At 51.3% G+C, this 24549-nt stretch overlaps 1 protein-coding gene across 1 annotated transcript in view; it reads left to right on the top strand.

The window, feature by feature from the left end:
• The window catches only part of CNGB1 (cyclic nucleotide gated channel subunit beta 1), a gene marked incomplete at its 3' end in the record, with an annotated part of 49000 nt that overhangs the window by 4566 nt on the left and 19885 nt on the right, over window positions 1-24549 (top strand). Inside the window, exons 4-14 of the mRNA XM_072968298.1 lie at window positions 5732-5825; window positions 6483-6528; window positions 12948-13110; window positions 16111-16218; window positions 17012-17169; window positions 18240-18395; window positions 19341-19549; window positions 20622-20672; window positions 20931-21017; window positions 22860-22924; window positions 23797-23919. Coding sequence (XP_072824399.1) covers window positions 5732-5825; window positions 6483-6528; window positions 12948-13110; window positions 16111-16218; window positions 17012-17169; window positions 18240-18395; window positions 19341-19549; window positions 20622-20672; window positions 20931-21017; window positions 22860-22924; window positions 23797-23919 — 1260 coding nt within the window. The remainder of the gene's footprint in view (window positions 1-5731; window positions 5826-6482; window positions 6529-12947; window positions 13111-16110; window positions 16219-17011; window positions 17170-18239; window positions 18396-19340; window positions 19550-20621; window positions 20673-20930; window positions 21018-22859; window positions 22925-23796; window positions 23920-24549) is intronic.

Raw genomic sequence — 24549 nt, 5'->3', positions numbered from 1 at the left:
GTCTTCACTGCCATGTCTCCAGAACCTAGAACAGTGCCCGGTATAGTAGGCACCAAATAAACACGGGTTGAATGCTTGAATGGATGTGTGGACCCATGTAGGGGGCTCCCGGTTTTCCCTGTAATTAACAAAGCTAAGGCAGAGAGCTGTCTCTGTCCCTCACACCCTCCCCAATCCTTGGTCCCTAGTGGTTGCCTTTAATGACTTGTAAGGCTGCCCTGGTTTCTGCTCTGCCACCCATTAGTGGTTAATTCTCCACCCATATCCATAAAGATTTCAATGTTAAAAAACACAGAAGAATTCAGCTACAATAAAGTTTAAAATGGGGATCAGAAATCACTGAAGATTATAATCATCAAACTTGCTCAGAGACTAGATCTTAATTATTTCCACCATTAAAAAGAAATGATAATTATGTGACATGAGAAAGGGGTTCATTATCGCTCCAATAGCAACCATATTCAAATATATGAATGTATCAGTCAGCATGTTGTACACCTTAAACTTACACAATGTTATATGTCAAATATATTTCAATAGTAAGAGAAGAAACCACAAAGAGGGCGAGGATTTTGAGCATTATAGGGTGGACAGAAGGGCAGATGGGGAGGTGGATACACAGGAGGGGAAGAGAGACAGTTGAGTGCCTGGGTGGAGTTAGGGAGTGAGAGGTGGTACCCGAGATAAAAAGGTGGGAGTCTGGTCTGGAGGGAACTGAAAGCCAAGGGACTGGAGGAGATGCCTGGGGAGTGAGTGTGGATGGAGGAGAGCCCAAAGGCCAGATCAGAAGTCAGAGAGATAAGGGAGAACTAGAAAGGACTGGGGAGGAGGCGCCCGGAAGGGGAGAGGGAAGCGAGAGGAGGATGGGGCCTGGAGGCCCAGTTGGAAAGTGTGTCACGGAGGAGGGAGGTCAGCTGCCTCAAGAACAGCCCTTGTGTCCCAGGAACAGTGACCATGTAGCTCGTGGAAGTGGGGGGAGATGATCCTTCAGAGGCGGTGGGACCAGATCATAAAAGCCTTGAAATTGATTTCCCAGGAGCACTAGGGAGCCACTGAAGGTTTGTGAGTTGAGGAGTGACACAAGCTGGCAGCTGCATTGTGGAGAGACTGAGGCAGGAGGAGCAGCCAGGTGGCTGTTGTACTAGAGACCAGGCCAGACGATTTAATCTGTCCCCTTGCTCCATCCTCCTTGCATTATTCCCTGTCCCTGTCACTCTGCCCTCCGAGGTACCCCCTGCTCCACACTGTTCTTTCCTGGCCATGGCTTGTGGCAAGGTAGTACTGTGAGTGTTAGTAACACAAGCTTTACTTCTCTTAGCAGAGTTCCCTGAGCAAGAGGCTGACCCACCAGCACAGAGCCTCTGCCACTGCATCTCTAAGATGGGAGGATAATAGCCCCTGCTGAGTGGTCAGAGGGCCAGCTGTGAGAACGGATGCGGTAGGACCTGATGTGGAGCAAAAGCCACTGATGTCCTCATCCTGACTGAGGGTCACTTTAGTCCCAGTCAGGAAAGAGTTAAACCATAAGCCCAACACAGGATTTCTGGGCTGGAAGCTGCTTAGTGTCATCTGTTTTAGTCCACGCTTGCCCAGTTCACATATAATCTTTCCATACTTGCTTGCCTCTAATGACGGGGAGCTCACAATCTCTTGAAGGCTGTCCATTCCATCCATAGGCACCTCTGACTTAGGAAATTGTTTCTTCCACCAAAATTAAGAGTGCTTCTCTCTGGCTTCTGTCCCCTACTCCTAATTCTGCTCTCTGGGCTCCTCCAGAGCCAAGATGCTCTCACTAACAAGCAACTACCCTTCCCCTAGGTGAAGACCTTAGTTGCTCCCTGGCTTCGTTATTACAGCCCTCCTTGTCCTCTGCTTTCCACCTGCCTCTGTGTAGAGTGCACAGCTCTGAGCTGTTCTGCCACCAAACCTGTATGCTCAACACACAGGCCTGCCAGCCCCTTCATATGCCACTGCTCTTGAGCTAAAGCACTGCTTGAAGGCCAGTGAGCCTATGTGCCCACACACAGGCACACACACTAACCACCCACGGGTTCCTAGTGCATAGTACACAGGAGCACATACACATGTGCCAGGTTACACACACACTTATCTGCAGGCAGGGCACTTATACCCACACACAGCCTGCATACATGCACAAGCAACACACACACAGGCACACATGTACACACTTGCACATGTACACACTGTCCACAAGTGCATGCATACAGTTACTGACAAACGCTGTAGGCACACACTTGCTCACACAAACGTTCACCTAGAGCTTCAAACTCAAGGAACTTTTGGGCCTGGGGCCCCAGGTGGGATGAGGGCCCTGTAATGACTGAGTGATCGCAGGGCCCGAGCCAGAGGGACAGGCGGGCTGGGCTGTCAGTGGCTGGGGAAGGATGCCAGCTTTGCGGAGGCACAGGGGTTACTGATGACGCGCGGGCCCTAGTAACGGGCAGATGGTCGCCTAGCGACCTGGTCTCTGCTGGCAACAGCTCGGCTTTTCCTAGCAACCGCAGCCTTTTGGTCCCCACCTGGCCTCCCTGGGGGCGTTCCTGCAGAGTTTCCCTGCACATCCCCTCAATCTGATTAGAAGCAGGAAGGACTGGTGGCTCATCTGCCACCCGAGCCACGCTGGCTCCGGAGCTGGCCTGGCAGGCTTGGGGCTGGGCCAGGGCTCCTCAGATTCTCCACTGGCATGCACCAACCAGGGCTTGGGATGAATGTCATCGCCCCCAGCTGAACTTCTGCACCATGGGCGTCCTTGTCGGCAAAGACAGTGAGACCCAAGTAGGTGGCTGCTTCTCCCTGAGTGCTCCCCCACTTTCTTCTTCTGGGGTTAGGGTGCAGGAGGAAGAGTTGGTTGAAAGCAATAGTTAGAACCTTAATTTGGGGGCACAACCTGCGCTGTGACTTAGGGGAGGAGCAGTGGGCTGATAAATTCTTGCCAGCCGGCCGCCACTGCTACTCTCTGCACCTTTAACTTGGAGCGCCGGGGCCTCTGGGATGCCCACCGCAGCCAGTCTGGCTGATCCTCTGCTTGGAAACCCCTGAGCCTTGGGAGCTTTCCAGAAGTTGATGGTCTGCTTCTGGGCATGACTAGGGGCAGCATGACTTTTGGGTATATGGGCCCCAAAGCAGCCCCTGGTGGTGCTGACAGGGCCACTGTAGGGCTTCTTGTGTGTCTTGATAGCTGGAGATGTTTGTGGAAAATGTTCCCCAATCTACACGGGTGATTCAAAGACCTACTTGAACTAATAATAATAATGACAAGAACAATCATAACAGCTGTCGTTGGGTTAGCATTTATTTTCCATGCCAGACGCTGTGCTCAGGCTCCTGCTGTTAATCCCGTTTCACAGAGGAGAGAACTGAGGCTCAGAGACAGCAGCCCACATGCCCAGAGGTGCCCTGCCAATGAGCTCGGGGCTGGGACTTTGTCCACGGCCAGGCTGGCTCCTAAGCGGACCCCTAGTACTACAGACAAGAAAGCTGCTTACCAGTGTTTAGAAGCGGAGAGTCCAGATGACGCCTGACATGGGAGGCTTTTTGACTTTTCCATGAACTTCTCACTGACCCTTCTGACCTCCCTCAAATAAGCCAGGCTGCACAGTACAGGCTGGACAAGTCCTACCCACTTGACAGATAAGCAAACAGAGGCTTCCTCGGGACTTGCCCAAGGCCATACGATGATTTTCAGGCCTGATTCTAGAATAAACAAGACCCCAGGAAGCCTCTAACTTGGACTGTGGGAAGTTCATTTCCTGGTCCTTCGTGCTCTGAGGACCAAGGAGGCCTCTGCCTCTGTTTTGGGGAAAGAGATTTCCATCAGCCCCTCACAGCAGAAGCCCACCCAGCCCTTCTGTGCGGGCCTGACTTCTCCATCAGGCAAGGAAGACACAGCTCCCATAATACTTTCAGAGGCCCACAGAACATTTTAATTTATTTTAAAGTCAGACTCTAAAGTGAACTTTTAGATGGAAGAGAATGTTTTAATATATAATATTAGCATATTAATCTTCCTATAAATGTAGCCACAAAATGGAATTTTAAAATTCATTTATGGAGGAAGGGGCCCATGAAGAGGAAAGTGCCCAGGCCCTATGAAAGTCATGATATGCTGTTTTCTTTAAGAAAATTTTCTTCCTGGGCAGGGTGGAGAGTATGACCCTGATAACTAAGGTCTCTCACAATGGAAATGCATATACAAAGAAGAGAGATCAAGTGAGTTGGGTGTTTGAATCATCTAGATACTTGCCTCACTCCTCTGTGTCACCAGGGCTGTGTAGACACTAAGGGGCAGGCATGGAGTATTGAGTACTTAGCACTAGGGTCGACAGCCATCTTTTATCCAGGTTCACCTTGTACAGGCTGTGTGACCATGGGCAGGCCATCTGACCTCTCTGAGTCTCTGATTTCTAAGCTCAAATGAGATCAGTCCCAGCTGGGCTCTCAGGGTTATTTGGGTGAGGATCTGGTGGGACACTGTGTGTGCAAAGTACTTGGCCCGGTGCCTGGCACACAGCCCTTGGGAGCTGCAGTGACAATATGATTGCCAACTGATTCCTGCTCCCAGGCTGCTGGATCCCAACTGACTGGACCCCAATTCTGTCCCCATCTCTTCACCCACCTCAGGAGGGCTGAGGAGTGGCCCTCTGGGTAGAGGACGGGGAATCCAGGTTTTCTGGGCAGCAGATGCCAAAGAGCATTCTCTGTGAGCCCCTTGGTGACAGGGGTCTGTGGGGTGGGGTGAGGCCATTAGGAAGCAGGATCTAATTCTAACCACAAAAATCACATTAGCCCTTGGTCCCAAGTCATCATTTTAACCCAGAGATGACACAGCTTCTAAGGGCCTAATTTAGCCTGGAGACAGGCTCTTTTGGATATTGGCATATTAATATAGATATTCATATAGATTAATTTGGATTAATAATCAGCATCTAAAGATGAGGAAATTCCACCTTTAAAATGAGTAGTTCAGGGTCCCCTTGAAAATCAGAAGATCTGGCCACTGGTCTCCCATTCCAAGCGGGGTGGGGTTACTGATTCAGAAGGGCACAGGTTCTCTTAGTTGCCATAGTCTTCTCCGCTCCCTATAGTCTCACCCCTGGCCCCCATTACTCATGAATGCCTCTGCCTGGGCCAGGGACCCCTGAAAGCATCAGCAGTTGCAGCGTGGCTCTGATCTCATGGCATGGAAAGAACCAGGGCCTGTGTTTGAGGTTTGTGTGATGTGGGATTTTTTTTGCTGTGTGATTTTGGCCAGGTCAGTTGACTTCTCTGGGCCTCACTTTTCTCACTTCCCACTCTGCCTACATCACCAAGGTTGCCTGGAGACTCTCAGAGGGGAAATATTGGGAATATATTTTGAACACTATACAGTGCCCTCTGGTCACTTCCCAGAGGACAGTTCCTCAAAACCATCCCTGATAATTTTCTTTGTAAAGAGAAAGAAAATTTGTTTCCCTTTCATGGGCACCCATCCCCACCTATTTCCAGATCACAGGCCACCTCCTCTGGGAATCCCTCCTTCCTGGGCAGAATTGTGGCTATGCCCTTCACAGCACATGGCTCCGACTGGGAGATTATTAGGGATCTGCTGCCTGCCCCGTCTTGGGAGCTTCATGAGAGTGAGGATCTATTCTTAGGCATCAACTGGCATTCAGCACAGTTTGGGAAACATTTAGCACCCCTAACCCCGCTCCTTTCCTCTGCCCCCTCGCAGTCACAGTGTCCTGCTGGATAGCTGTCTGTTCTCACAGGAAGGCGAGGACCAGAGTGGAGTAGACGAAACCCCGCACCAGAGGGCCTCATACCAGGTATGAAACAGCACCAGGCCAGGCCCCCTGGCTACCTCGGAGGCCTGGACTGGTGTTGGCAAAAGGGGCTGGGGCCTTGTCCGCTTTGTTGACAAGGAGGTTTTGACTAGTGAGATGCCCACTGGACAGAGGGAAGCAGAACAGTGGATGCTGTGAGGCCCTGCTTGTACCAGGGGTCAGAGAGTGTCAGAAAGGGCCTTGGGTGGGGAGCAGGTGAACCTGGACTTTGGTCCTCACATGGCTGTGTGACCCTGGGCAAGTAACCTCCCCACTCTGGGCCTCAGCGGCCCCCTTTGTAAAATGGGGCTAAAAACCCCTCCCCAGAGTGTTGTGCACAGCTGTACACTGTGAAATGTGGTGCCTGGGTGGAGAACACCATCGTGGCCGCTTCGTTACTTGGTCCCCACACGCAGAAGGTTGCTCGAGAATTTCCCCTCATTCTATGTGACAAGTCTGGGTGTTGGACCTGGGGCTCCTGTGGGCACTGGATGCCCCAGAAGGTGGCCTGGAGGGTGTGACCAGCCAGGCAGGGCAAGGAACAGACTTAGGGCCCATGAAGACTCCTGAAGGCAGATCTCCCAACGAAGGCTGGACTGGACTAGGGCTAGGAGGGGACTCGATGGTCACACCTTCAGTTTTCTCTTTTCTCTTTTGCAGGAGCTGCAGGAGCAGCAGGAGGAGGTGGTGGCTGCCAGCTCAGGAGGTAAGTGTGTAGTGGGGGTGGGGTTGCATAAGAATGTCCAGGATGCTTTAAGGCTCGGGGCAGCCTGGGCACAGGGGCAAACCCTCCCCCCACCTCCTCATCTCCCCACTCTCCACTGCCCACCCCCAGCCACTCACCCTACCCTGAGGCAAAACCCATTCTCTGTGTCTTGGGGCCACATTATCAGAGCCTGATGTATTTCAGAGACCCCGGGGAACTGTGCTGAGGTCCCTAGGAACCCAGCAGGCCTGGGGAAACTATTCCCAGCCAACCCCTCCTGCCACCACCTTACTGGGGACACAGCTCTCTGGGCTACCACCCAGTGAGGGTTTAGCACAAACATAACATTGTCTATGTGAAAACTGGGGCCAAAGCTTGCTAGCTATGTGTCCTAGATACTGTGTCTTTTGATAAACTTTTTTTTTCCTGCTAAGATCTCCAGCACAAGCACTTTATCACCCCCCTTACCCCCAATCCTGAGAAGTCCAGGGATAGTGGGAACAGAGTCTAGGGGAATCGAGGATGGCTGGACACCGAGCCCTGGCCTTAGAAACCTCAACAATCCTTAAGGCACTGGTGCTCCAGCTGCCCTGTGGGACTGACAGTCCATTTTATAGATGAGAAAACTGAGGCTCCGTGTGGGCAGCATTTGGTTCAGCAGTCAAGGGTAGAGACCTGCGTTTCACTCCTAGCTTCTCTTTCTTCTTTGCTATGTGACGTGGAGACAGTTCTGTGACCTCTCTTAACTGAGGCTCCCAAATCAAGAAAAAGGGGACAGTAACAGTACCTACCTCACGGGGTTGTTGGGCAGAGTAGGGGTGACATTACATCAAAGGCACCCAGCACTGTGGCTGGCACTGCAGAAGACCATAGTAGGGATCATGATGCTTGTGTTTCTGCCAGCCATTGATGGAGATGGACCTGGACCCAGGTGCCTTTTTTTTTTTAAAACATCTTTATTGTGGTATGATTCCTGTACTGTACACTACACATACTTCAGATGTGCAATTTGGTGAATTTTGTTAGATGTACACACCAGTGAAACCACTGCCACAATCAAGACAGCCAACATTTCCATCACTCCTCAAGAGGTGCACATTTCAAATCCCCACTTTATCCCTTCCCGCTCCCTTTACCCCCTGATAACCATAAGTTTGTTCTCTATGTCTGTGAGTCTGTTTCTGTTTTGTAGATAAGTTCATTTGTGTCCTTTTTTTTAGATTCCACAATAAGCGATATCTTATGTGGACCCAGGTGTCTTAACTCCAGGTGTCCTGAGCCTACTCCCCACCTGGTCTTTGAAAAGCATCCTCTGTTAACTTTAACCCAAATCTGCCAGAAACCTACAAAGTCTGCACCCTCCATAGATGAGCAAGACCAGGATCACCTGGGTGCAGACCTGGGCTCCGGGGCACTGGTTCCACCCCCTTCCTCAGGTCATTTGGAAGCAAGTGGCCTGGGAACCACACTTTGAGAACACTGAGGCACAGCCATCTATCTGCTGCTACTCAAAAGTGTGGATCTCTAACCAGAAGCTTTGGTGTCACCTGGGAGCTAGTTAGACATTCAGAATCCCAGGCCCCACCCCAGACCTGTTGAACCAGAATCTGCATTAAAACAAAATCCCTGGTGATTTCTCTGCACATTTGTGTTTGAGAAGCAATAGCCTTGAGCCCTTGTTCTTAATCATGACTGCACATTGAAATCATCTGGGAAGATTTTTAAAATCCTGGTGCCAGTCCTCACCCCAGACCATTAAATCAGAATCTCTGGGGGTGTGCCTGGGCATCAGACATTTCCAACCTTCCCAGGTGATTCCAGTTTGCAGTCCATTTGGGGAACAAGGGACCTAGAAAATGTATTGCTTCTGGTTGGAAGTGAAATTAATTGAGTTCCAGGATTTCTTTGGGGTGGAAAATCCTACTGGACTAAGAATGTTCAAGTCTTAAGTCTGTGATCCTAAAAACCTGAGGAGTTCTGGGTTCTTTGATTCTAACTTTTTTGAGTCTGGGGTAGGAAATGCTACGGTGGTTGATTAGCAGAGAGAGCACAATACTGGGGGGCTCGGGGCTGTCTCTCAGAGCTGTTAGGCAGACCAGCCGCATGACTGGTGATGCTCTGGGCACTGAACTTCAGGGACAAGAGTGATGCTGCAGACTTTGGGTGCACCTGCTCCAAGCGCAGGTGGGCACTGAGTTGGTCTGTGTTGGTGCTGGCGGGGAAGAGCGCCACCTACCCTGCCTCTCCCATCTCTGTGTTCCTCATTGCAGTCCCCAGGGTCCTGCCTCTGCCTGAGACCCCCTGGCCCCAGCACCATGGCTAAACCAGGCCGGGATATGGAGCTAAATCGCCTGGTCCAGGAACAGCAGCCTGGCCATGTGGCCCCCAAACTCGCCCCCTCAAACCTGGTGGAGCATCTCCCCAATGTGCCCAGCTACCGCCCTCCAATCACCCGCATCCCTGTCCTCATCTCCCGGAGGACAGCCTTGTCCAACTCCAGCTTCGCCAAGGAGACCAGGAGCTCCATTCGTCTCCTAGGTAGCGTGAAATCGCCCACCCAGCATGCTTGTGCCTGTGACATGTGCTTCTGCATGGCTTGGGCTGTTTCTTGTGTAGATGCCATGGTCTTGGTGTGGACCACTAGTTGGGCTTGTCGACTGAAATAAATGCGCAGCCTAAAAGTTGAGAGTTATGTTTTATTTGGCGGGAGGACTGGAGCCGGGATGACAGCCTCTCAGATCGCTCTGAGGGACTGCTCCAAAGAGGTAGGGGAGGAGCTAGGATATACAGGAGCTTTACAACAAAGACCAGGTAGTTGGAACAATAAAAGATTTCTTGTTGTCTAAAGAAAACCAGGCATTTCAAGTGAAAGAATTTAGTGCTTTTCTATGTATGGGAGGAAGGAAACATTTGGGCTCATGAATTCATTCCTTTGACAAGCACTTACGCTATCTAGGGCCAGTGCCCTGTCGTTTCTTATTTTGAATCCCCTCAGAGTACACTGTTGTGAGTGGCTGCAGAGGCTGGGCTGCAGGCTTGTCTTCACTGGGGGATGGCGGCAGCCACTGATGACTTGATGGTTTCACCATGCTTTGTTTACTGATATGGTTTGCAGTATTTTTCGTTCACAGGCTCATGGAAAATCCCCTTCTTCCTCTGCTGATCAATGCCTTCATTTTGCTTTGTGGAGATTTGAGGGATATTAATTCCCTTCTCTCTGTGCCTAAAATTCCACAATAGCAATTCATTTCTTTGGGTTAAACATGGCTTTCTGTCAATCATCATTTTTATACAGATAGTCACTCACACCCTAGTTTAAACAAGCCACTCCAATCTCCAGGGCAAGAGGCTTGAGGCAGGGAGCTGGGTTGGGGAACAGAGTAATCAGAGGGGAATGGACCAGAAGAGGAATGTGAGTGTCCATTGTAGACAGAATCTACTGGCCTTGAGAGTTTGCTGGGAGCTGGACTTTCTGAGGACTTGATATCTGCCCCCCAAATTCCATCTCAGAAAAGGAGAGGCCCCCAGGTGCCGACAGGCAACTCCAGAGGAGAGGCATCCTCAGGGGCCAGTGTAGCAAGAGAGCCTGTCTGGATCTGTTTAATTGTGACAAGGTCCCGGCAGTGGCTTTCAGGCTCCTGCTGCTTGCTGCCTGATGACAAAGTGCTCGGGGACATGCTAGTGCCTCTGGGTTAACTCCTGTCACTTTATGCCTTGGCTCAAACCAGACCTGCCCACTTTCCATTTAATTTGTTTGTTTGTTTGTTTTTGGATGATACTGAGCAAGGTTGCCTCTGAGATCAACGGACAGGTCAAGCTGAACATTTCATGGGATGGGGTCTACCCTTGCTCGGCTCAGGGTGGGCACAGAGTGGGGGTAAGATGGAATGTGATCATCCCCAAGACAAGGGATGATGCTCCAGGCTCAGTCTTCCAGGCAAACCCTAAATCTACTCACCCTGAAGAGTCCCCCACATCCCCATAACCCCCGCCACGTAGCACTCCTTGATTTTTGCATATTTTGTACCAATTCTACGTTCACTTGATTACTATTTTTCTTTCAATGGATTCACTTTTTCATTTAGTTAAGTGTGTTTAAACAGGAAGCTTTACATTATAATTCCAGTGGAAACCCAGCCTGGCCTGCCATAAATAGAGGATGTAAATAGAATTAACTTCAAAGACCTAGAGAACAAGGTCATTGTGATATTTTCTAGTGAGGGATGCGGCCTGCTAAGGGGGGTTAAGGCGGTAGCAGCGCTAGCCTGAGACTCCCTCTCTGCACACTCAAGATCTAGAGAGAACGGGAAAGGGGGGATGGTCTCATTCTATGTCAGCCTTTGCCTTGGCTGTGCCATCTAAAATCCTCATGCGCCCTTCCTGGTCCCTGGGAGCCCCCACACTTTGAGAAGTAGCCCCAGCAACACACTGGGGACAGTGGGCTGAACCGGCTGCAGTATGACACACGATGACTTTAGATACTGCAGACAAGGCAATGTCAGCTTGCAGTGAGGACGTTATTCCCACTCCACTGGCGTTGCTAGTCACCAACCTCAGGATGGAATAAGAGTTTAAGCTCTGGAGTCAGGCTGCCTGGGTCCAAATCCTGGCTCTGCAGCAAGTTTCTTAACCTCTCTGTGCTTCAGTTTCCTTCTCCACAGAATGGGTACAGTGATAACAGCGACTTCGTGGAGTGGCCGGGAATGATGAAAGGGTTTATGTATAAAAACACTTAGAGTTCAGTAAAACAAATTCCTGGACAGCACATAGGAAATGCTTAACAGTAAATACTATTATGCTCAGAACCAATTTAAGCATGTATTATTCTTTATGTTCTTAATCATAGTATTCTTATGCTATAAATCAGTATAATATAAACCAATAGAATTTCTATTTTGAGTTCCTACTCTGTCAAGCTGACAGGAAATGAAACACCAGGCTTGGGAGGTTCCCCCTTCCCCTGGGAGCGACCAGTTTGGAGGGTCTGATGCAGGCGAGGCAGGTGGTGGGGGGACCATCTATTCCCTCCCAGGCTCCCTGGGATGGCCTCATGGATGCTAAGGCCAGGGTGCTTTCTGTTGCGTGGGGGCCATGCTGGGGCACCCAGGGGCCCTGAGCCCCTGAGCATTTTTGAGGCTCTACCCTCATGCTGACTGCCTCTGCGCCCCCGCCCCACCTCCAGCTCACGTCTACGGAGGTCTACCAGGAAACAGGGGGCAGTCCCCTCTACCCCATGGCTCTCGTCTGCCTTGTGCAGCCTGGGGCATCTCTGGTTAGCCTGGCAAAACTTCTCCCTTAAAAATTTTAAAGCTCCTCATTTCCTGCTCATCCTCTTCCCCTGAGGGCTTCGGGCTTATTACAAGTGCCCCAAAGTCTTGAGTTCTGCTAACATTTCGTCCACCAAACGTTATAAAGTGCTAGCTTTTCCCACGGTGGCCATTAAAAATGATCACATACCCAAGTGTTTCCATATCCATTTTGGGGGTGTGCTGGGGCCTATCTGGTGCTCAGGCCTGTGCCTGGCTGCTATTGGGTGGCCCAGACCAGGCATGGTAGGGAGTGGGGGCACCATCCCAGCTCCCTGACATCCTCTGAGCTCTGCCTCGGGCAGGGCAGACCTGTCCCCAGAGTCCCTGGGTGGGTAATGAAGCCCAAGGTAGGACTGCACCCAGGCTCCCAGGGAAGACCTGATTTTCAGGATGTGGGACATGGTGCAAGGCTTCTTGGAGATCAAGAGAGGGACTAGTTGATGAATTTGGGGGGCTCTTGGCATGTACAAAAATAAGGGAATACCCAAACAGGTACCCAAATGGGGGTAACACAAAGTACAAAGACATTTTGTTGTCCTTGATTGGAAGAATCTTCTGAATGTCTGCATTTGAGATACCTCAAGAATGTGAGGACATGTGCCCTCCTGCCTAATGCCCCCTACAGGCCTGGGAAAGCATCGTTGCCCCTGTCTTGGCCTGGGAAAACTGAAGCCCAGAGAGGAGAAGCAGCTGCTCCAGGCCAAGCCCTAGGACTCAGCCCCCAACCCTAAGCACCTCATGTCCTTTCTGAGTGCTGCCACCCCCACCCCTAGCCCAGGGCCTCAGTGCTTCTCCGGACTCAGGGAAACCAGGCTGGGCTTTGGAGAGCTGGGCTCCAGCCTATGTCCGGAAGCTCCTGTGGCTTCTGTGGTGTCATGGCTTCTTTTGTGGTTCCTAGGGTATTGGCTGGAGTGGGCGTGGCCCTCAGAGGGCCCGGGACTCCGCCTGGTTGCACCGCCTGCATGGAGCTCCTCCATGGGCCCTGCTGGGAAGTGAGGCTGCCAAAGGCCCCTCCACGCCTGCTTTCCGTGGCCCCCTTGAAGAACACAGCAAGGCCTGGAGACCTAGCTTTTCTTTCTCTGACTCTGTGCCCTTCTTCTTGTCCCCAAGTGCCCACCACGGAGGAGCACCCAGAAGTTCAGGTGGAGGATGCTGATGCTGACAGCTGCCCCCTCATCGCCGAGGAGAACCCACCCTCACCCGTGCTGCCGCCCCCTTCTCCTGCCATATCCGACACCCTCGTGGTCCCAGGATCGGCCACAGGGAGCCTCAGGTCACCTTTTATGCTTCTCTTGGGCTTTTCACAGCACAGTGCCACCTGTGCATTTAGCAGATGAGGACACTGAGGCCAGAGCGGGGGAGAAGCTGACCCGAGGTCACTCAGGGAGTCACTGTTGGCACTGGGACTATGGCCCCATCCTTCTTGGTTCTAATTCCTGGCTTCAGGCTCTAGAAAGAGCTCTCCAAGGAAGTCCTGGCCTGAATACCCTCAATTGTACGTTAGAAGTGGGTAATAAATGTCACAGGGCTAAATTCCACCCCCTTATTTTATTGTTAAGCAATAAATGTAAATACCAAAGAGCAGCAGAATAATACTCATCCCTAATCCCACCACTCTCGGTGGTGGTTTTATTCTTCTGCCTTCTCTTCTGTACCTTGTTTGTGGGCCCAGACTTTGGTGTCGTTTTAATTGGAGTGACTGGATCACGTCTCATTTTTGAGGCCACATCTTATCCAGTGAGCCCTTTTCCATATTGCTAGGCTGTCTCCTTAAAGCTCATTGTGATGGCTGTGTGACGTCCCCCAGCTCCATGTGCCAGGATGGACATAACAGACCTCCTCTTGTTGAACATTGTCCGTAATGGTGCTGTGAACACCTCTTTGGTCTTCTGCTCTCTGTCCTCGGGCTCCTTTCTCAATTGTGGGATTCCTGGTCAGGGTTGCATGTATTTTTGTGCCTCTTGAGATAAGTTTGTTGCTGCGTGGTTCGAGCTGGTGTTGGACAATCTGAGCCAGGTAACTGAGAGAGGTCCTGCATAGAGCTAAAGGCAGACTGGGAAGTGCGGTGCAGTATTTTGTGAATGACTATTTCAGCTAAAGGAGATCTGCCAGTGCTTCTCCTGTGCCGGCTAGATTGAGAGAAGGTTCTGCTTTCTTGATTAATTTTTGCTCTCATCCATGAGCCCTTGAGTAATTTCTCAGCTGAGGACAAGAGCCTGTCAGAACAGAGATGACTGGATGTAGTAAACAGAAGGCTCCCTGATTTTAATGTGGAGAAAAGAGTCATAATCTCACCCAGCCTTGGAACACAGCTCCCAAACCCATCAGTCCTCATGTTTACTTCATTGAATCACACACAGAGTACAGACAGCAGAAGAAATGGCACCATAATGGTTGCAGATATCTGGTCTCCCTCCCTCTGGTCCCTTTATAAAGGTGGGGAAACTGTGCAGGCGGGGTTAGAAGTGGATATTTGGAAGCAGCAAGGGAACTAAGGTCATTTGGGACTAGAATCCAGGCCTCCTGCCTTTTGCTTATGAGCTGGGCCTGTGGGGCTCCTCTGATTATCATTCATTCATTCATTTATTCATTTGCAAACATTTATTGAACGTATTTTGCGCCAGGCTCTGCTCTAGGCGCTGTGGGTGCATCAAGGAGAAACCTGACAGGGGCCTGCCCTCATGGAGCTGACACTCTAGTGCGGCTGAGGTGGACAATGAACAAGTGGTCCAACAAGACTATTCCAGAGCATGAAAAGTAGAATGTGACTGTGAGAAACTGGGGAAGCCTCTGCCTGAGCTTGGCCCCAGGAAGGAATCCTGAAGCCTGACATGAGAGGCCAGTGGGGCTGCCTGTGGTCAGGAATGAGCACTGGGGGCAACTGATGGGAACAGAAAAGCCACCAAAACCGCAGGCCCTGACAAAGGGGCATGCAGGCAAACCCCCTCTCGAGGCATGAGGCCGTGGCTTGGAGTGAATCCCAACTCACCACTAACCAGATGTGAGGCTTAAGGCAAGCTATTTAATCTTCCTAGGCCTCCATTTTCCCACTGTAAGATGAGGATAAAACACCACCATCCTGTCTACTAGGATTGTGAAAATTCAACAAGGGACCGTATGTGAGGTGCTTAGCACAGGGCCAGGTACCGGGCGGTGCTGCGGGGGCACAGCTGCTGATTTAGTTCCACACTCGGGGTTCCCTGGGGGCAGCATGTGCTCCCCAGGCCCAGAGGGGGCACCGGGCTGGGTGCAGGAGGGCTGCGTTGAAGTCCCAGCTGTGAGACTTTTGCCCCAGTCTTCTCGTGTGTGGTCGACCTTTTAATTAGAGTGTGAAAGAGGCGACCCCATGAGTTTTGCCATCCTAGGCGATTTGGCAGAGGTAATAGAATAGTTTCAGAGCCTTCTAGAATAAAGTAAATGCTGTACATCTCTGACTGGATCCTTCTAGAAGCCCTAATGGTGGAATCCTGAGTCATGGTGGTTGAGGATGGGAAGAGTATCTGGCAAGTTCAGACCTACATGCCATCAGCCGAAACACCACTGAGTGGTTCCAAATGCCATACCTTGTGGCAGGCTTGGACTGAATGACAGGAACCCCAGGGATAATTTAGCCTTCGTTCTCAGATAGGAAAGTGGAAACTCCAGGGGGAGATGGGGCTTTCCCCAGCTCACACCATGAGGTGGAGACCAGACTCCATGACCCATGGGTGTAAACTTTTCCAAGCAGGGGCACATTTGTGAAGGGAGGGAAGCTGATCTTCCAGGAGAGTTAGCAAGATGGGATGTGGGTCCTCAGCGCTTCCTTGGTGGCTGGAAGGGTGGTGTGATAGAGAAGGAGGTGGGATGGACTTGGAGAAAGGGAGACGGATGTTTAAACTGAGACCCAATTGAGTAAGTACCTCATTGAGTTGGGTGCATTTAGTCCCATTTTACAGATGGGGAAACTGAAGTGGCTCAGAGAGTTTAAGTAACTTGCCAAGGTCACACATTGGGAAGAGGCAGGGCTGGGGTGCAAACTCCGGTTTCCCTGATACCTAGTCAGTGACGTCACTTTTATGCTAGGCCATGGAACAATGCAGAGACTGAGGTCCAGAGGGTGGGTGTGCCTCCTCTTCTCCCTTTTTGGTTCCCTGCAGGCAAGCGAGGACCCTTTGGCAGCACCATCCTCTGCCCCCACCTCCCACCCAGGATTCCCTCTGGGTAATCTGCAGGACTCAGAGCTGGTTCACCCCCTACCTCCCTGAAGGCCCCCTCCAAGCCTGTGTCCTTGCAGGAAGAGGCTGCCCTCCCAAGATGATGAGGCTGAAGAGCTCAGGGTGCTGTCACCAGCTGTATCCCCTGTGGTCGCCTGGTCGGACCCTACCAGCCCACAGGGCACTGAGTAAGTGGGCGCTCCCTCTGGGGTCTCAGGGAGTCAGAAGCCTGGGTGAGGCTGGGTGAGCAAAGGGAGGTAAGTTGAGGGAGCACGCATGTTTTTAGAGCCCTCCACCCCAAGGCAGACTGTGCCAGTGGCTTCCGAGCAGTAAGACAGGGCTGGGTCTCCTGCCCAGGTTGCTTCTGGCTGGCCCGGGAGTTCTGCAAAATCTGATCTGCAGGATGGGCTCAGACTCTGGGTCCAGCCGTGCCCAGAACCACAAAGAGTGGGCCCTGGAAAATCCTCATCTTTATAAGCTTGCCAGGTGATTCTGATGCAGCTGGTCTGTGGAACAATGTTTAGAGGCCACTGCGAGGGCATTGGGATCTGAGTCTCTGGTGTCTAACTGTCCCAAGGGCTGGGCCAGTGGGAGATGTTTTCCTGAAGGGTATACATAGCCCTGTCTCCTCTCTGATCTGTCCTGTGTCTCATGTGAACCCCAGACCGGGGCTGACAGCCCTGAAATGAGTTCCAAGAGTTTCCTCCCAAATCACAAGCAGAAACCAAGTTTTTTTAGAACTGCTCATCTGAATCAGAGCCTGCATGGCATGTTTTCTGAAAGTTGGGCACCTGGGCATTATTCCCAGACTGTGCTTCCTCCAAGCAGATATTAAAGTAGATTTGATGTTTCTGATGTCAGAAGGAAACTGGGGCAGGATTTACCCCTTCAGGCCAGATGGGATACAGAGCCAGTTCTTGCCCGGGGGCACAGGGGTCCCTTCCCACGCAGCCTGCTCAGCCCTGGGTGGTGTGTCTGCAGTGACCAGGACCGTGCGGCCTCCACGGCCAGCCAGAACAGCGCCATCATCAATGACCGGCTCCAGGAACTGGTGAAGCTTTTCAAGGAGCGAACGGAGAAGGTGAAGGAGAAGCTCATCGACCCTGACGTCACCTCCGACGAGGAGAGCCCCAAGCCCTGTGAGCCCAGAGCTGGGGGTGGCCCACCTGCCAGGGGTGGAGCTGGGCTCCTCGAGCCCCTATCAACTCGTGGGGAGGGTAGTCCCAAGGAAACGACTGGGGTGCTTGAGAGAAGCCCAAATCCCCACTCTTTGGAGTTTTGTGTCCCCTGTGCATAGGTTTAGCTTGTGTCCAGGGGAAGGAAGAAGGTCAAAGTTCTGACCAATGAGCCACTCCCTCCCCCAGGGCAAGTTCCCTCGTTGACCCTCTGCCCCTTTCCCCCTGACAAGCCGGTGCTCGCTCCACCCTGGGATGTACCTCAGGGTCTTACACTCGGATGGTGTCCATAACCCACTCTAGAACGATACAGCCTTATTTTCCAGAGGCCTCAGTTGCAGTATTCTTATGGGCCTACTGAAAGCTTCCTGCTTTCAAGGTGCCAAGAGGAAATAAATACCATATTCTCTTGCCAGGGGGGATTCCTTGGTCTTCCCAAAGGAGGTTTGTGCTTTAGAACTTACAGTGCGAGCAATGGACCTACCAGAGCCTGACTTCACAGTCTTAAAGCTAGAAACGTAGCCATGTTGAATCTCTAAGAACCAATCGCTAGGTTAATAGCAACATCACCTAGATGCACAGGAAGGCTGGGATCCCATTTGGTGTCTTATTTTAGAGATGAAGGAGCTGAGATTCCTGCTCTGAAAAACCTAGAGCAGTGTCTCCCTAATTCCTGGCCCTGGGTGGTGGAAGTGGAAGTCCTGGGTATGAAATGCCCCTAGACCTCTAGAGGGAACCGAGCGAGCCCAGGCGCAGACACACAAGCAGATACTCAACTTGCCCAGAAACACCTCGCTTCAGACAGCTCCTGAGAGTTGGTCCCAGACAGATAGCTGGGGAAGGTGTTTGGGGCAGGTGCCCAGTTCACTATTAAAGAGGACCTGTGGGTTTTGCAGCAAGGAGAGCACACAGAGTTTGCAGGAGGTTGTGGGATGGCACCAGGGTCCCCTCAGCTCCAGTTCCAGAGCCTTCTCTTTGCATCTTCTACCTGAGCCTCAGGGTTGGGTCTGATGGTCACTGGTGTCATCCCATAGCCCCAGCTAAAAAAGCCCCAGAGCCAGCTCCGGACGTGAAGCCCGCTGAAGCAGGGCAGGTGGAGGAGGAGCACTATTGCGACATGCTCTGCTGCAAGTTCAAACGCCGCCCCTGGAAGAAGTACCGGTTTCCCCAGAGCATCGACCCGCTGACCAGTGAGTCCTGTGTGGGCAGTGGGCGTTGCCACCACATAACGTGAGAGGGCAGGAGTGGGGGGTGGGCACAGCACAAGAGTGGGGCCAGAAACAACCAAGAAGTCCCTGGACTAGGAGCATAAGATCATACCCATCTTACAGACAAGGAAACTAAGGCACAGAGAAGTTAACTGGCCTAACTACACAACTAGTTGGTGGCAGACCCAGGACTCCTGACCCTTATTCAAGACTTTTTTTTCCACTCTGCTCTTGCTGGTTCCTCCCCAGAGCTGCTGCTCTGAGCAGAAAAGGGGAAAATTTCTTCCAACAACTGAAGGGAATTCCTTCTCACTTGCCTCTTAGCCCATTTTATATTTTTTCAGAAATAACAACCCTTCTTGTGTGCACAGCACTTTACAGTTTACAAAGGATCTCCCTGCCTTTTTTTACCTGACATCTCCTTGTGACTTCTCTGAGGACAGAACAGGTGCCAGAGAGGGACTTTCCAAGGTTACACAAGAAGTCATTTAGGGGGCAGGACTCCAACCCTGGTGTCCACTAGTCCTTTAAAAAAATGCCCAGGTGACCTCCACTCTCCATCTATCCATGCCCCTGTATGCATCTGTCCATCTTTCTATGCATTATCTACTATTACAAATTTACAAAAGCAGGAAACACATCTTTGGAAAATTTCAACAAGAATAAGAGCAAAAGGGTTTTCTATTTAGCTGTTTATTAACTAATAATGACCCCATATGCCTTCCTCAGGGTACTTGGTTTATTAGGGCCCAGCCAGGATTTATTTCTATATCAAAGATAGTTTTGCATACCCTCTCTCCCAAGTTACAGAAGGGCCACATACACTGCCTGTAGGAAAGTGCAGACAGACAAGTGGAAGGAAGAAAGCCCCACCCCAATCCCTCAGGCTGACTTTCTAGCACATTCTTGCCCCCTCCCTGCCCCCAGACCTGATGTACATCCTGTGGCTGTTCTTCGTGGTGCTGGCCTGGAACTGGAACTGTTGGCTGATTCCCGTGCGCTGGGCCTTCCCCTACCAGACGCCGGACAACATCCACCTCTGGCTGCTGATGGATTACCTGTGCGACCTCATCTACCTCCTGGACATCACTGTGTTCCAGTTGCGCCTGCAGTTTGTCCGAGGCGGGGACGTCATTGTGAGTCACAGGCAGGTGAAGGGGGTGGCTGGGGGCTGACCCTGCAGCCAGTGCCTTTGTGGGGCTGACCCTCAATGCTGTGATGGAGAGGAAGAGAAATGAGCAAGGAAATCTCAGGAATGCCGGCCCATGGTTATTCAACAGCATGGTGGCTTATTTCACACATCTTTGATACATTCAAACTACACACATCAAATATTGCTTGTGGGCGAAATGGTTCCTGGACCACCTGATGGAATTAGAGATGAAGAAGTGGTCCAGAGAATGCCCTTTAGAGCAAACAGAACTGGTTCAAATCTGGGCCCTACCAGAATTAGCTGTATCTCCTCTCAGAGCCTCAGTTTCCTCATCTGTAAAATGGGGATAATAATCACTCCCACCTCATACCATTGCTGTGAGGATCAATGGAAGTGACATATGCAGAGCACTCAGCACAGGTAACTTCTGGCAATTGACATTTCCTGACGGTCCTGCAAAAAGCATGCTACTTGGCCCAGTTTGGGACCCTGTGCTCTGATGCAGGCCCTGCTTACCAGGGAGGAAACTGAAGTCCTGACTGACTTGACAGGGTCCCCATCTCCCTAGGCAGGCCACTTTTCAAAATTCCACACTGGCAGAACCTGCTCCACTGTGTGCAGACAAGTTGAGGTTATGCCTCTAAAAAAATCCAGAGAAAAGAGAATTCCCTGGGTAGCCTCTTTCCTGGTCTGATCAAAGCAGTAGCTAGCTCCTCAGTGGATAAGGTTGAAAATGGTCCAGGTGAGACCAGTGTGCTGAGAGAATAGCTCTGTATCCTCGCTTTCCATCCAAGAAGTCAGAATTGAGCTGGGTGGCCTTGGACGACTCCCTGCAGCCCTGAGCTCAACCTCCCCACCTGCAGGCCCACCTGCAGACCCACCTGCAGGCTGGGAGGCTTTCACCGAAGTTCCACTAGTCCATTCGGCTCCTTGGCCATGGGGCTGTTGCTTTGACAGGAAGGTGGAGATTCTGTGAAGGTTTCCCTTGCTGCTCCAGCGGGGTCAGGGGTTAAGCTCTTAGGCCACTTCACTGTCATTATTCCATTTTATTACAGACGGACAAAAAGGAGATGCGCAACAATTACCTGAAATCTCAGCGCTTTAAGGTGTGTGCCAGAGACCTTGGAAGGTGGTGTCTCTGGGGGCTTTGCGTACTTTGGGGCCAGTGTGACCCGGTTCCCCCAGGACTGGTGTGGGCCGGGTAGCCAAACAGGGGCTTGTTGGTGGCATGCCCTAGTTTCAGCCCCTTCAGGGGCATTCTGACCTCACCTTTTCATTGAAGGTGGAGACCCCCACCACTCACCCCATCCCACAACCCCGGGGTTACCTGTTTTACACACTGTAGTGTCTCACTGACATTTCAGATGGACATGCTCTGCCTCCTGCCCTTGGACTTTCTCTACTTGAAATTCGGTGTGAATCCCCTCCTGCGCTTGCCCCGCTGTTTGAAGGTAGGACGAGTGGGCTTCTCCATCCAAGGCCTTTGGCTCCTCCATGCTCTGCGCCAGTACTGGCATCTTCACATCTGCCCTGAGCAGCACCAGGGAGGCATGGCCCAAGGGGAGATGGGAAATTCCTTACAATTGTTAGTGCTTCTTAATGGTGCTCTGTGTTAGATATTCTTCTGGAGGCTTCACTAGTGCTTCTTCCTCAACCCTATGAAGTGAATATTGTCAGTACCAGCATTTCTTCTTTGTGATGGTCTCCATCTAAAAGATGGGGAAATGGAGGCTTAGAAAGCTTGGGTGGCTTGCCCAAGGCCATAGGAGCCAGGAAGTACCCAGGATGGATTTGAATGTGCAGCCCAATGTGTTTCATCGTTGGTTGTTGTCCTTACAGTGTCACTGCAGCCATTCCTCCTGCCACTGGGGCAGAGCCAGTGTCCCAACAAGGATGACAAAATGCAGAGTGGTGACCTGGCAACTGTCCTTTAATGCAACCAGAGCGGACAGCTAGTCAGAGCACTCAGGATCCCCCTAAATGGATTTTTCTGGCAAACCAATTAAATTCATCTTTCTCCTTATGTGATGCCTGATGCCTCCTCCTCAAAGGGGTAATGAGCGAACTTACAAAAGAGGCAAAAGCAATAACTTTAATAACCCAGAGAAACAGGGCAGAGACAAATTGCAAGAATGCAAGTACCCTGATGAGAAGAAAGCACATCTTGCTGAAACTGAACACAGAAGCTGCTTCCGAGCTTCCTGGCTTCCCAGAGGAAGAAGGAAACTGGAAGCAGCACCAGTCTTGTCTGACACATGCCAGCCTCCTGGCGCTGTCTGGTTGCTTGAGAGCCAAACATTAGAGTGAGGAAGGTTGGGTCCATAGCCCATGTTTTTATCCCAAATGCAAGAGTGGGATCCAGATCTTGATTCCTGTAGTGGTAGCGAGGGTGAGTAACTCACACACCTAACGGTTAGCAGGACTCAGAGGATGCAACTCTTCGGGTCCAAAGTAGGGATCCAAGTCTGTGATCCTTCTTCATCCCGTGTAAACTCAGGGTGGAAATTAGAATGAACACCTGGGCAACAGCTAGTGTGGCCCACAGGGGATCTTCATCAGTGTCATCTTCAAAGGTCAAACAGTCTATGTGCAGAGATCGAGAGGCAAGTGTAGCGTGATGGAAGGAGCTTGCAGTTTTGAGGTGGATCTGGGTTTGAACTCTGGCTCTGTCACTTATCAGCTGTGTGTTTTGGGCAAGTTTCTGAACTTCCCTGAGTGCCAGCTTCCTCTCTGTAAAAGGAGAATGGTAATATACACCTCACGTGTGAATAGATACTAAGATAACATGTATCAAGTGCAGTCACACAAGTGCTCAGTAAAGAGCAGTCATTCTTAAACTTTTTATTCTTCTTTTTATTATTACCGTAAATAAGCCTTTGGAGGAGATCATTGAGGAGTGTTAGGGATGCTGTTTCTATATATAATTGTTATCCTTATAAGTAAACATGGAAAAACAGGTCCTTAACCTGGGATGCATGTACACAAAAAGTTTCATGGTGGGATTCAGAAGGTCTAGGAGTCCCCTGAATCTCTATGCAAACTGTAAGAACATGGTTATATGTAATTTCCAAGGAAGAGGGGCCAGGGTTTCCATCACATTCATAAATGGAGTTTCTGACTCTCACTCCTTAAAGTGCTAAGGACCTCTGATTCTCAGTGTTCACTCTCCAACCCCCTCCTGCCAGGGGGCTGCAGAAAGAGCCCTCAGTCCTGGCACCCGAGGGGAATGGGCCACCCGTGGGAAGGGAGGACAGCACCCCAGGCGGTTCCTGATACCTTTTTCTTCCTCCCAGTACACGGCCTTCTTCGAGTTTAACAACCGCCTGGAATCCGTCCTCAGCAAAGCCTACATTTACAGGTGAGACCCCTAAGGCCGCACACAAGCACACACACATGCATGCACACACAGGACCCAGGACATTTGCAGCGAGAATGGAGCAGGCACTCTACCCTCACTGCCTCCCCTGTGGGCTCTCCTGGCCCTGCGGGGCCCCTCGCCACTGCCTCCCACCGGAAGCTGGGCCTCTTCCTGGCCCCTCTGTGAAGGGATGTTTGTTTTTTAGAGAACCAGGAATGTCCTGTTTCCCCCAATTGTGAGGTGGGTACACACAGGTTGCTCAGGGCTCCTCTGCATTTCCAGGGAGCTGGGCCTCTATTTGGCCTCAGCTCAAGGAACTGACCCTCAACCACTCAGACACAGAGAGGTGGCTGTAAGGACACAGTGGGCTGCCTTTCAGATGTCACTGTCTTGCGGATGTCCAAGCTTGGGACACAAGACAGCCTGGCCACGCTCAGGGACAGGGCTCCTTTCTACATCTCTCATGGAGTAGTGCTTCCCTGCATTCTTTTGTCCCTTCTTTGCCCCTCTGCATGGATGCATACCCCCTCTCCCCACCCCAGCTCATCTACTTCCCCAGAACTGTCTACACATGGAGCTCTGTGCCAATTCCAGACCCCAGTCTAGACAACTTTTTGTTTAACCATCACCATTTCTAACTGGTGCAGGCTCGAAAGAGCTGCTGGTTGGCCCAGTCCAGCCACTGGTTCCCATCGGCCAGGTGTCCATCCCACCAGGCAGCTGGGCAGGGCCATGCGGCTCCAGCGGCGGGATCTCTGAGATGGGCACTGGGGGAGGAGAAGACTGGCTTGTCCCTGCAGTCCCGGCACGTGGGGGCGATGCCACCATCACTCTTTCTGCTGCTGTGCTCATACCTTTCTTTCCTTCTTCAGGGTTATCAGGACCACAGCCTATTTGCTCTACAGTTTACATTTGAACTCATGTCTGTATTACTGGGCATCGGCCTATGAGGGCCTCGGCTCTACTCACTGGGTTTATGATGGCGTGGGAAACAGGTGAGCCATAGTCTTCCTCTTAATAATAATTCATGGCCCAAAGACTCCCTGAAAGGAGCCCCACTGCCGCCACGTTGCCGAGGCCACCTTGCTCCCAAGGAATCACTGATATAATAAGGCTCAAGGTGCACGTCTCCATGACCTCACTGATCTAGTATTTCCTGAGCACCTGTCATGTGCCAAGCAGAGGGGGATCACAAGCATGAACAAGACCTGCTAAAAAGATCCTTTCAGCATCCCAAGGTCTAGTAGAGTTGGCCAGTTGACCACATGTGTGTGTCCTCTATCCCATGGGCATGGTCGAGTCAGGGGAAGCCAGAGAATTCTGCTCAACAACACAGCTCCCTGGGCATCGTTAGCCGTGGAGGAGCTGGCAAACTAGGTGAAATCTATTTGCCAATCCAGAGGGCTGCTGTACATTGTGGGCCGTGTTGGTGATGATGATAGCGATGATGATTGTGATGATAATAATAACAACCACAGCAAGCACTGGGGACAGCTTGTATGGACTAGTCCTGTTCTAAGCACTTCACATAGTAACTCACTTAATCTTCCCATCAACCACGCAAGACAGGTACCAACATCATCCCCGTTTTGCAAATGAGGTGATAGATGTGAAGTGAGTTCCCC

Source organism: Vicugna pacos, chromosome 9, assembly GCF_048564905.1.
Source record: "Vicugna pacos chromosome 9, VicPac4, whole genome shotgun sequence".
NCBI classification, from domain to species: domain Eukaryota; kingdom Metazoa; phylum Chordata; class Mammalia; order Artiodactyla; family Camelidae; genus Vicugna; species Vicugna pacos.
Note: the sequence above shows the minus strand (reverse complement) of the source record. Positions and strands in the feature narration are given on the sequence as shown.